Consider the following 12,550-nt stretch of genomic DNA (forward strand, 5'->3'; position numbering starts at 1 on the left):
GCTCTACCAATTGAGCTAACAAGCCAACTGGGAGCAGGTCGTTAAGTTGATTCGTAATAAACCCGTGAAAGTGATACATCAGATACAATGAAATATATGAAGTTCATATATTTTGAACTGCGGTATTAGATACCTATGATGCACGATCCTCACAGTAGATAGCGCTATTTAAGCAATAGCGAAAATCAGACCTGAAAAAAATCAGGCCTGTACGGGATTTGAACCACTGACCTCTGCGATACTAGTGCAGCGCTCTTACCAATTGAGCTAACAAGCCAACTGGGAGCAGGCCGTTAAGTTGATTCGTAATAAACCCGTACAGGCCTGATTTTTTGCGAGGATCGTGCATCATACGTATTGTTCCTATAATTAGGGATAGTGTAAATGTTGCATTGTTATCTTTCTTCACTTTTTTATCTTCTTCGTATGAAAGCTGTTCTGCTTGGACAGGGACCGTGGAGGGGAGGGGCTGGTAGGGCCGCGGACCCACCACTATTTTGCTCCCCCGCCCCCACTTTTTGCGCTAAAAGAAAAATAATTAAGAATTTCGGTATCTTCACTAATGCCGACATATAAAGAGCAACAAATACTGGATAAAGTATGCAAAGTCACGCGACAGAAACAAATTAAATACTATGATTTTATTTCTTTGTTCGATTTTCAATATGAAAAAATTATTTTCAATTGTCAGCCCTCCCACTTTACACCTTGCTCCGCGGTCCCTGTTGGGGGCGTTTTTCCTGACGCCGTGTTTCAAGGTAGATGTATAGATACAAAACCGCTATGCCAATGATACAAAGCAACACGAGTGAAGTAACTACAATAATGTTCAATGTCCAATAGAACGTATATAGCTTCGTTGCACTGTCTCTGGCGGCTATCACAATCTCTTGAACCGCTCCAAAACCTGTGATGAACAATGCAACAACTACGGCCTTTTTTATCCGCTGTCTTGTGACAATCTCTCGGTACCTCAAGGGAAACTTTACAGCAATGTATCGATCCCCGCTTATAAAAAAGATGACAGCCAAGGAAACAATGGCTGACTGGCATCCAGAAAACTGCAGTGTAAGCTAGCCTTTTCCAACCTACAAAATGGACCAATATCTCAAAGGCTCGATTTACGGTGACCGCTATGGCAGTGGGAATAATTAACAATCAATCCGGCTAGCAAATCTGTCCCCGCCAGACAAGCAAGGAGTATATTTGAGTTGGTTGGCACTCTTCTCTTTGTAGCCACCAATAAGATGACCAACCCGTTTGATGACAGCGTTAGGATGAACATTACTGTAAATGTCACCTGTGAGGTACGACTCTTGCCAAACAGTTTCTCCCAGGTAATTAAGCTCACTCTTCTTTACCTTGGTAAGTTGAATTCGCCAAGAAAAGTAACTCGTTAGGAACAGTGGCCATTCTCGAATCATAGTTTGGTTGATTTTATCCACAGAGGGCTTCAAAAGGTAAATTTTACATCGCGACGGCAATGACTTTGTTTATACACCAAACATCCCTTATGGGGTTAAGCCCCTTTTACACGATTGGTTTATGAGAAGTGCACATGTTTATCAACGTCTGAACGGATATTCGAACGCCAACTTAATTAATGGTGTTCTCCTTTTTTGGATTTGAGTTCCTCTTCATTTGTGAGGCTCAACTACTCAGATTGTGGAAAACTAACCATCTGTTTCCTTTTGTGTTCATTCCATCAAGTATTTTGACTTTTTCAAAAGAGAATTAGTCGAAAAATCGCTCCTCGGAAAAGGGACGTTTCCAACAGATGGCGTAGACGTTGTTGTGACGAATTTTATTTTCTTGTTTTCTAGTCACGTTTCTAATGCCTTTCGCCCCAGTCATTTAAAGAGTGTTCTTTTGTTTTTTTCATTTCTTTATTTCTTCACCAATACTTCCCCCCTTCACGTGTCGTCCATATCGAGAATGTAGGTTGGAGTCTGACGCCTTTTTCGAAGTCTTACGTCGGTTTAGTTCAAATCGTGGCTGTATAAAGGGAATATGGGGCGACAACTCAACCAACTTTTCTGGGGCAGAAAAGAAAATCCGAAAGTTCCTTCGAGATTGGATTAAAGACGTTCTTACGCGTATTCTTATTGCTTTTGTCACTTATTCATTTATTCACAATTATGTTCACGCCTTATGTAAATTACTCCTTCCTATCTCTATTGCGTGTTTCACGCCCTTGTGACAGCATGTGTTTTAATTTTTGGTCCTGTTTAAACCTTTTCCGTGCGCTCGTTTTCTGTTTCCTAAACTTCTTTAAGCATTCGACATGGATATATTTTTTTAATATATATTTTTTTGTCTTGTCGTATCTTTGTGTGTATTAATTATTCTATGTGGCGGAAATGATGCAAGACAGTTCTTATAATGTATCAAATTGAGTTAGTTAAATTATTTCCCAATTGAAGTTCCCTTCGCACGTTTTTGTTAATCTCTCTAAGAAACATTGATTGGATGATCCGTATAGTTGAATACAACATTAGGGCGTTGAAAATGCCGATGGCAATCGATATATGAGGGCTTAAAATTCCTGTTCGTAATTGCATCAGAAGCCATGCAAAGGTTTTGCTTTTTGACACGTATGGTCCACCAGACACACTCTTTAAATGTTTTAAAAAGGTACTACAGACTGACTAAAAATTTTGCTAGAACGTCCGCCGATCATGTACCATTAATGAACTATCTTTGCCCTTTGCTGATTTCTAAGACTATTGTTCCAGCTTTTTGCTTTTTTCAGATCCTCTTTTTGTTCTGCCATGAGCTTCTCCAGAAAGGAATATTCAACCTCCATTGTCTGATAGTTCCAACTTAAGTCCTCCAGTCGCTGCATGATGTCCATGTACCAGTGGTTCTTTAAAGAGTTGTCACGGCGTGAGCTCAGGGTTGAAAACTCAGATGGAGGGGAAACCTGTTTCTCTTTGTTTAAAAATTGATGTTTTGAATTTACGCCATCGGTGGCCATGGTTTCCTATAATGTAAGAAATTCATAAGAAGGCGACTTTTTCAGAAAGTTCCTATTGATCAACTTATGGTGTCAGTCTGTTAAATGGTCAGGAAGATAGTCAGTCAGTCAGTTACAAATGAGGAAAGGCTGATAGTTTCTAAAGAAACTGTTTGGGGCTGCGTCGGTGGGGGTAACGAAATACTTTGGATATATCAACAAAGTTGAAATGGTAAATTGGCCACCGTAACGATTACAAAAGCTGACTTTTCGAGCGTTAGCCCTTCGTCGGAGCGAATAGAGGAATTGTGGGTTGTGTGTGCTTTTAAAGGCAGAAAATGGAGCTACGTTATTGGTGGGAACATGGCAACGAGAAAAACACGAATAGTTAGTCAGTCAGTCAGTCAGTCTCTGTCTGTCTGTCTGTCAGTAAGTCTTTCAGTCAGTTTGCATGTCATTTTCTATGCACGCGTCGTACCAGTGTTTATTTTGCATGCAGATTTTACTTCACAGTGATTGAAGTAGAAAGGCCGATCTGCAGTTTACACCTGTAATGAAAGCAATGCGTCCGTTCTCAAGCAGGAAACTTGTCTACATTCGAATAGGTTACATTAAATATCACGTAGCTATCCTTCAAACGATCGAAAACGTTTCAGACGCATCGGTATAATACACACAGATAGCGAATTGACATGGACTCTTGAAGCTTTTGTAAAACGCTCCATGACTAGAACTTTTAACTAAAACTTGCCGAAATGGAAACGCGTAATTTTAATTGATTTGTTTTGGCGACAATATACACAATCAAAGGATAATTGCCTCAATTTAGACAGAAAAACACAAAAAAGACTGCGCTAATGAAGGCAATTAATGTACCGTTGTTTAACATCAACAGTCCAAAAAGTTTGGAAACAAATCACAACATAATTACCAGTTGAGCCAGGTAAAAATCTATGTCAGTTCCTCTTCATGAAAGAGAGCTTGAACAGCAAAGTCGAATATCTGTACTCAGTTTATGAAATCGGCTTGTTTAAAATGTACGTGAGCAAAACTCTTTTGCTAAAGTTCTTAACATTCTCGAGATTTTGCATCGCCTGCTCTTTTGTGTAAACCGCTTTGAAAGCGAGTCAGTTCTTTGTTTCCAAAGCGTCTCTTTCAAATTGTTTTCTGTTTTTTCGCAGTTGCCTTTATTCTGTAAGAGTGTACGTATGTCGACCCCCGCAGGTCTCAAACAACTCGACCTCCTTGAAGAGCAAAGTTTGGAACCTTGATTTGATTGTTATAAAAAAATTTTGACTTAGTCGTAGAAGAAAGTGAGATGCTTTTCCCTTTTGTCGCACGTGTCGGGATTCAGATTTTCCCCTATCCTACCCTTGACGCTCCAAACTAAAACGATTAAGATCTGTATTAAATTTTGACGTAATGTTTCATGGTTGACCTGGGCCTTACAATCAGAGAAACAAATATTGTGCAATCATTTAGATATCCAGCTTCCCAGATAAATTGTAGCCTGTTAAAGTCAATCATCAATTTTGTTTCACGCTTAGGATCGTTTGCAACCGAAAATTGCTTTCAATCGCGAAAAGGAATGATCCATGAACGATGAGACCCAAAGGCTTTATAGGAAATATTCGCACAGTTACATAATCAGTGCTCTTCCTCCTCAATTTTTCATGAAAATACTTGTTTTATGATGAATTTTTCTTTCAGCAAAGCGCGGATGGCTTCTATCATTTACAACGTGCAACCAATCATCGTGATCATAAACGTGTTTACCCGTTAAGGTCGTTAGGTCTCATCGTTCATTGCTAAAAAAATTTTAGGTGCAAATTTTTTTCGTTCGACTTTTGAATTTAAAATGTTAAAATTGCCCTTTATACTCTGTGTATTTGTCTAGTTGTATGTTAACGAATCAAAAGACAGTATTACTTACATTAAAAGGTTTTCTTTCCTCATTTTCTTTCCTCATTTGCTCATTCGTGAGCAAAGTCTCGTTTTGAAATCCGCTGATGTTTCGCTGTCTTCCCCGCGGGCTCACATGCTTTTCTGGCGTCGAGGTCCTTGGGGTACCCTTCACAGGCTTTTTGGTCACCTGGCTCCATAATGACGAAGACAAGGTGTCTTGGGAGGTGTCTTTTTCCGGGGTGACGTTAGATGAGTTGTTTACCTCCTGTTGAGGGCTTCTTTCTGAGCCGAGCAACTGTCAATCAAACAGAAAACATGCAATCTACGTGTTACTTACTGCGCATCAGTAAACGTTGGTTTATTGTACAGTACTGTGTATATAACTCATAAATGACTCGAGAGTCAACCTTAAAACTGTGCAGGTTAAAGTTACATTAGAAATGCCTTCTTTTTTACATAAAAATTTAACGAAAGGTATTGCGGTGGCAGAAAACTTCCCAGGAAAAACCCGAGTTTTGTAGCAAATCACTGCGGGATTAGTGAGTAACGATTATCGAGCGTTTCTGAATTTGCATATTAATGTACCAGTCAGGGGTATTCCGCCCAAAACAAAATAGAATTTGAACTAATCTGTCGAGGTAAATCCTCTCTGCAGTGATGTTGTCATCGATGTTTCTAGTTTAGTTTGGGCTGCTGATTTAAGACTGAAGATTCTTTAAGATATCCATCGCAGTGCAAAAATTTCTCTCCCAATTTTCACAGACTGCTCTTCCACGCGATTGAGAGAAAATTTCCAATAATAAAGAAATCTCATTTCATATATAATTTTTTTCAAGTAGTGCAGGTGCAGTTTACTGTTATTCTTTTCAACACATGTGTTCCCGCAGCGAGGACGTCGAGATGGATTTGTCAAATTAACATATATATTCAAAATGGAAAAAAAAAAATAAAACTAGCTAGTCGAGTATCATTTGGTTGAGTTTTTTGATTTGGTAACAGTTTGATTTGGCACATGTTTTGTTTTTGGTTTTCGCGACCAAACAATTAGGGACAAATATTCCTTGGCATAAACAATTTCGACGTTACAGAGATAATAACAAAAACTATATTCGAGCGAAAACTTTGTACAAGCTGGCTGTGGCATAAGTAGTTCTGTTGTGGATTAGGTCGAAGATTATTCTTATTTTCTTCAATAGATCAAACCTTTTGGTGAAGGAAAGTAAACCAGCTGTGTCATCTCTGTTTTTTAGCCCAAGTGTAGTGTCATAGGAAAATTAAAGCTACGGTTACGGTTTAATTTGTTCCCTACCTTACTCGCACTTGTTTCACGGCTCCTGTTCGTAGAAAGTTGAATCTATTGGGCAACAAAAACGAAAACATCAATTAAACTTTGCCATGTCTTTAACAAGTTAACACAAATAGGGATCTATTCCGATAAGATGCTGTGCGTTTAAATGACTGTGATGAAGAACTCCTGTTATATCAACTTACCGTCACTTCTGAAACATATTTAACCTGTTTTTCAGCGACAGATTTTGGTGGTAACCCCACTGATCTAGATCGAGGAGTTTTCGATTTTGGCGTGGTATACTGCGAGCGGTACATATTCAGTGAAGGAAAAATTGATTTCGATTATTTTAGATTTTGTCAGCGCGCACTGTCTTACCGCTGTTTCCGCGTGGCTCTCTGGACGTAAATTAATTCATGGTATAAATTATTAATCAAAGAAAAACCCGCTGAAACAGAATTTTAAGAATCAATCTCCCTTCACACTAATGTTTATCATAATATCCTCGAGATAGAATGGAGAAAAAGTGATGTTGCAAAAATTTTGCTCTGCTTATTTGGTGTCAAAAGGCTAGGGACATTTAATTCGCAAAATCGAGCACAAGAATTTTTTTTCTCCTAAGATTGGGATTTATTCTAATCTTTGAGTTTGGCATGCCACTTAGCTTCAACTGCTATTATCCTATTTGCTTCCATCGTGGTGATGGACAGCAGTATGCCATGTAAAACACTGAAAAGCTCTATGGAAGTTTTAGCATCCCTTGTAAAACTATAATTACTTCTGAGGATAATATATTGATATTTATTAGATAAGGTGATTTATGGCCGATACCTGGAGGGTAAAACAATCAAATAATCCCATACCTGTTGTTATGAAAGATACGAAAGTTAGAAATACAAGAGAAATCGCGTTGTGACGAGATAATAAATGAAAAACAGTATTCTTAAGATCCAGTGATGAAAAGCAAAAATTTGCAGTTAGCCTATAGTGAGTATTAATTTGATATTTTTCTTTAAAATATCTTTGGAATTTTAAAGGCCCAAGGTTGTCCTTTTTTATCATTATATTTCTCTAAACTGTTTTGTTTTTGGCTTTATGGTGTCTTTTGAGCTGTAATCATTTCATTTAGAGAGGTCCTCGAAAAGAAATACGGAAATCGAAAACGATAAAATGGGATTGGACGCCTGTAACTTACAAACCTATCATTAATTTAAGCAAATATGGTATGGCTGAGATTTGGTCGTGATGGCTTGCATATGGAAACGATTTGCAAAAAAAAGAAAAAAAAGATGAATGAAAAAAAAAATTAAAATAGAAGTAGCATTGGGAAGGTCATATCTTGTACTTTTAGAAAATTATTGAAGAAAGTGACCATGACAGGTTAAAGCAATACCTTAAGTTATTTGTCGCAAGCATTGATTGGAAGATGAAGAAATGCTCACAAAGAATTAGGTGTCTACCTCCAGTAGTTTCAAATTTGAAAAACTCTAGTTATTTCATGACTAATTTTGTGATAAACGCCATATTCTTTCCACTATTTTGAACTTTGGCGGTGAATTGTAATTTCGACCACAGATCAAACAGAATCACTGAGAGGTTGGGATCCAAATGTTCGACATAGCAATTAACTGATGATGATTACTGCTTAAAGATCTCTCGCCTCAGAATAGCACTCTAAGAATGACATGGCCAGGTGAATCATTTGAGTGTAACAACTCTAGGTGGGCTTGCCGAGGAAGATTGGACCCCATCGCAGGAAAATGAAAGAATGAACGCTACGAAGGGATTATTGGAGAAAGCCGAAATAAGAACGAAAGAACGACTTCGGTAGTTTAGTACTATCGACGGCTGTCTTGATACCCTTGATTTTTCTACTTTCGACATGGACGACACGTTTTGAGACGAAAAAGTTAATAAAATCGTTGTCAGGGCCTTAAATTTTGAGTCGCAAAATTTTAGAAATTGGTTTACAAGACTGTGAGAGTGGTGGCAGCGTGGCCGACTGGTCAGCGCGTCGGACTCGTAATCCGCTACTCCTGGGTTCGAGTCCCGCTCTGACCACTATCTGGATTTGTCTCACGGTAGCTTCGAGTTCAAATCCTCGGCCACGCTTGTAAATAGCCAACTGGTTTGTCTCCGGCTAGTTGGGATTCTTAACAATTTATGTTCAATTTGAATTCTTTATTTCTGTTGTTTATTGTGGGCCTCCTGGAAAGTAGCTTGCAACTAAGTGTGGTGCCACATTAAAAAAATGAAACTTAACTTAACTTAACTTGGTACGCCTAATATAAACTTGTGATATTAATAACTTTAGTACTATTACTACTTTTCGACGTTTATGCTTTTATACGTCATAAAATGCCGTTGTGGCGATGCTACCCTATATTTGGGATTAGAACTGGACTCAGTAAAAGTCTTAAAATTGTTTGCTATGCATTTTCTGAGACCTCAGATATTATCTTGAAGTATTTTGTTAGTTATTAACAAGGAACGATCTCTAAGGAAAGCTAACCAAATTTATCCGTTTACACCTATCGACTGGTCCAGTTTCCAAAAATAATTTAGAGAGTTAATTTTATAAAGAGCATATACTACATTTGATTTAACAAAGGCTTGCTGAAATAAGCGTACATTGAGCTAGTAATGTTTTGGCTAACGGTACCTCATCTTCAAATTGTCCATCGCTAGCAGCTGTGACATCTACAGCACCACTGGCCTGGGAAGTGTTGTCTTCAAATTCATTCTGTTGAACCATAACTAGTGGAATAATCTTGAACTTTTCTTGAAAGAGTAAATGCCTTCTCTTAACTCCCAAACGTAGTTCAAATGTAATAAGAATTAGACTCTTGCGACAGAATTTAATGCTACTGTGAAAAACATAACCGCCGCCAACGGACTTCAGAATCACATCCAATCAAATCGTGAAACTAGACAATAGCTTTGCATGTTCAGCCCTTTCGAATTGTTTGATTATCCCTTGAGAGGCTTATCTGCTATTGTTTTTCTCAATCGAATTTCAACGCCCAAGCTGTCGCAGGTGGAAACGCTGAAGCTTTGAATTGCTAAACAAAAGATAACAAAAGATGATGTTAACATGTTATTGCTAAAAGACATTTTTTGAACGTTAGTCACAATTTACATCATTTCGCTTGACGTGCTAATACTCCAAACGTCAGCTTTGAAACTCTTGGTGGTTAACTTACATTATCAACTCAGTTGAAAAACCAAATTATCTTTTTATACCCCCACCGACGCAGCGCCACAGTTTATTTTCGAAAACTTACCCCTTTTATCAATTTAGTCATGTTTGTCATGTTGTAAGAATTTAATGACCTATATTTTACCTTTTCGCCCGTAAAAGGAAGATTGCTTTGCGAATTGACAGCGTTCGGATTCCCATATGTATGTAATTATGCGTGCCCTTTTTTTTTTTCGCTTGAGGAGTGTCACGATTACAAGATGGAGGTCATGTCAGTACCCTGCCTAGCGTTGCCTAAGAAACAGGAAGTAGGCTGATAGCGAGGTGTTGGTGAACCCCTGGACCGGCTATTTAAACGAGGTTCCAATAACGTCACGTTCGTGATAACATTCCATTAAGGACTTTAAGCAAACCACAACGGTGACGGCAACGAGAACGTGGAAAAACAATAAATCTTATTGGCAGAACAATAGCACAGCAAGTGCGTTTTCAAACTTTGTACATTTCTTAGCCGTCGTTTGCGAAACAAGAACGTAAAATCACCAAAAATTGCGTCGTGTGCGAACCGAAACTGCGGCGGCAAATTATTTTAATTTGCATTTGGAATTCAACGCTACTTAGCCATTTTCGAAATTCCAACTAAAAGTAGAAACTCATTTTTTAATCGACGTCGTCCGTTTCGTTGCCGTTCTGACTGCTTGAGGTCCCTACTGTTAGCTTTCGGCCCTCTTGACACTGTTCACAGAAATAATTGTTTAGGTAAAAGGTTCGACTGAATTAAAGATAATTTAGAGCGCGGTTTTGTTAAATAATAAAAAAATTGTTTAAATAGCCGGCCCTCTATGTTTATATGAATCCATGCATTTTGATTGGTTCTTCACTTATGGTCTATTGGGGGACAGACGCATAGATTACGTCACTTACCATTAACAATATAAAACAAACAGATTCCATGTCGCCATTGGTCTCTATAGTATTGGAACCCAAAAGGCGACATAATGTGGTAAAAGTATCAGACTGCAACTCGTATCTCAATTCGTGAACAGACCCACGGCAATATGGACTGATTTAGTCATTAAATAAAGAAGTATAGAAATCTGCTGTGCCAAATATGGCATTGGAACAATTTTTCTCTAATTAGGGTCAGACATTCAGGTGAATGAGCTTGTGAGTTTGTAATAACAATAATAATAATGATGATGATAATGATAATGATAATAATAATGATAATGATGATAATAATGATGATGATAATGATAATGATAATAATGATAATAATCCTCACAGAAAGGAACACCTCCTTGAAAGCAGCAGAAAAACTCTGTAAGTACAAAGATCTTTAACTCGAAATCGAGAAAACATGGGGAGCGAAAACAAAAACCGTCCCAGTGATCAATGGAGCTGGCAAGATCCCAGGCAATATCAGAATAGCAGAGCTACAGAAGACTCTTTCCATCAAGTAATCCAGCAGACTTATGAATGACTGCCCTAGGCTCATGGATTGAACTCGGCTTCATAAGAAAAAAAGAGCAAGACTTTAAGGAACTATGATAATAATTTATAGAAAATAATCCTTTATTCACCATAATCACAAAAAATTATAACAAATATTATGATAAAATGCTTGAAAATCGAAAAAATGTGTTAAAATGTCTAATAAAAATGTAAGAAAAACTAGAGGATACACACTATGATAACGATAATTAATAATAATAATAATAATAATAATAATAAGGAAAAAAATTTACAGTCATTCTGAAAGTTCAAACCTTATAAATCAAGAGTGGCATGCTGTGGTATATTACGTACAACGAGGTAGAGAGATGCATTAACACTAACATCGCATTAACACTGTCGATATAAAAAGCGATTTAATCTTTATCTTAAGCTTCTAATGGCCTCTAGTCCTCTTCTACCTCTGATGTCATGGCTTTTCACCCAGTTCAAACATCCTGACACTTCCTGTCCAGTTTAATGGCTAGTGCCATCTTTTCAGCTCGAAGACTGCGAAACCAGAATCGAAATATTTCTTCCCTTGACATGTTGAAAAAAGGAAACATTAAGGTTTATTTTTTCTTAACTCTATATAAAGCGACATTAAAGAGATTTAGCACCGCGCTTACGTGAAACGTGAACGGCAAGAGGGACCACGTGACCTGTTTTTCCCGCCATCTTTACTCGTTTGCCGGTTGCGCTTTACCGTGTCTACGTGAGAGTAACCTATTTTGCTTTTGCTGTGTAGGTAAGAGTTTCTTCCCTGTTTCGCTCACAGAGTAGAAATTAATTGTGGAAAAAGAGCACCAAAATTATTCCTTGTAATTGATGCAAGAGCGCCTTCAAATCCACCATGACGTAAGCTCACGCGAAGCTAAAGCAGTAAGGCTCATGCTGTTCAATTTACGGGAGACGTGAAAAGAAAGTTGACGTTTGCCGTTTCACGTAAACGTGGTGCTAAATCTCTCTATTGTCTCGATTAGCCGGCCTTGAAACACCGACATTGTCCACCAAGGTCGCTTCTACTGATAATAGTTTATTCTAAAAATTTACCAGTTTGCAAAATTTTCAGTCTTTCCCGGCTTTTTTAATTTATTATGAAGACCAAGAAGTGTTGTTGCAAAAAACTCTTATGTGAATATCAAAGAGAACTTGAAGTTCGAGTTCTGCATCTTTCTATCGCAATGCACATGAGAAACTTATCTGAAAACACGTGATATGCTCAATACTAAAATCTGGGAGTTTTAAAGGCTTTCATAGAGGGTCTAATGAGGATGATGGCTTGTGCGGCCAACGTTAAGCATTTTTGCCATTTTATGGCTAACGGTTAATTCAAAATGACACAAAATGACACATAATAAAAGTTCAGAAAATTTAAGGTTAGCTTTATTACGACTGAGAGTTGAAATTTTTCAATTACTACGCCTAACGGCTAACGTTTATATTAACCCCATCTGATGGACCCGCTGTCAAGGCGAACCTCTCTACTTGTGGATTTCGGTATGCAGACACTTCCTGCATACTAAATAAATGCAAAAAGTGATCAATAGCGTACCACACGATGATTCTACTCGCATTTCTTATTTTTTCACAATTCCTTTCTTTTCTTCGAAGAATGAAAAAAGCAACCAGATGAAAAGAAAAAGATTCAAATATTGTGAACGGTACGTGTTTCTGAATATAAAGATATGTGTTTCTAAAATTAGAG

The 12,550-nt window shown here is 37.8% G+C and overlaps 1 protein-coding gene across 2 annotated transcripts; it reads right to left on the reverse strand.

Annotated features, from left to right (window-relative positions):
- Window positions 1-622: 622 nt before the first annotated feature.
- Window positions 623-9,024, reverse strand: LOC111337235 (uncharacterized). 2 transcript variants are annotated; one of them, XM_022943515.2, is made up of 4 exons: window positions 8,812-9,024; window positions 6,171-6,215; window positions 4,890-5,156; window positions 623-2,983 (listed from the first exon to the last, which is right to left on the reverse strand). In XM_022943515.2, exons 1-4 carry the CDS (start codon window positions 8,902-8,904, stop codon window positions 2,687-2,689), a joined length of 702 nt encoding a protein of 233 aa, XP_022799250.2. In that variant the 5' UTR covers window positions 8,905-9,024; the 3' UTR covers window positions 623-2,686. The 2 variants fall into 2 exon arrangements, with proteins under 2 accessions (XP_022799250.2, XP_022799242.2); XM_022943507.2 differs by lacking the exon at window positions 8,812-9,024 and adding an exon at window positions 6,353-6,558.
- Window positions 9,025-12,550: the final 3,526 nt, after the last annotated feature.

The sequence above is a fragment of the Stylophora pistillata genome, chromosome 7 (genome assembly GCF_964205215.1).
Source record: "Stylophora pistillata chromosome 7, jaStyPist1.2, whole genome shotgun sequence".
NCBI classification, from domain to species: Eukaryota; Metazoa; Cnidaria; class Anthozoa; order Scleractinia; family Pocilloporidae; genus Stylophora; species Stylophora pistillata.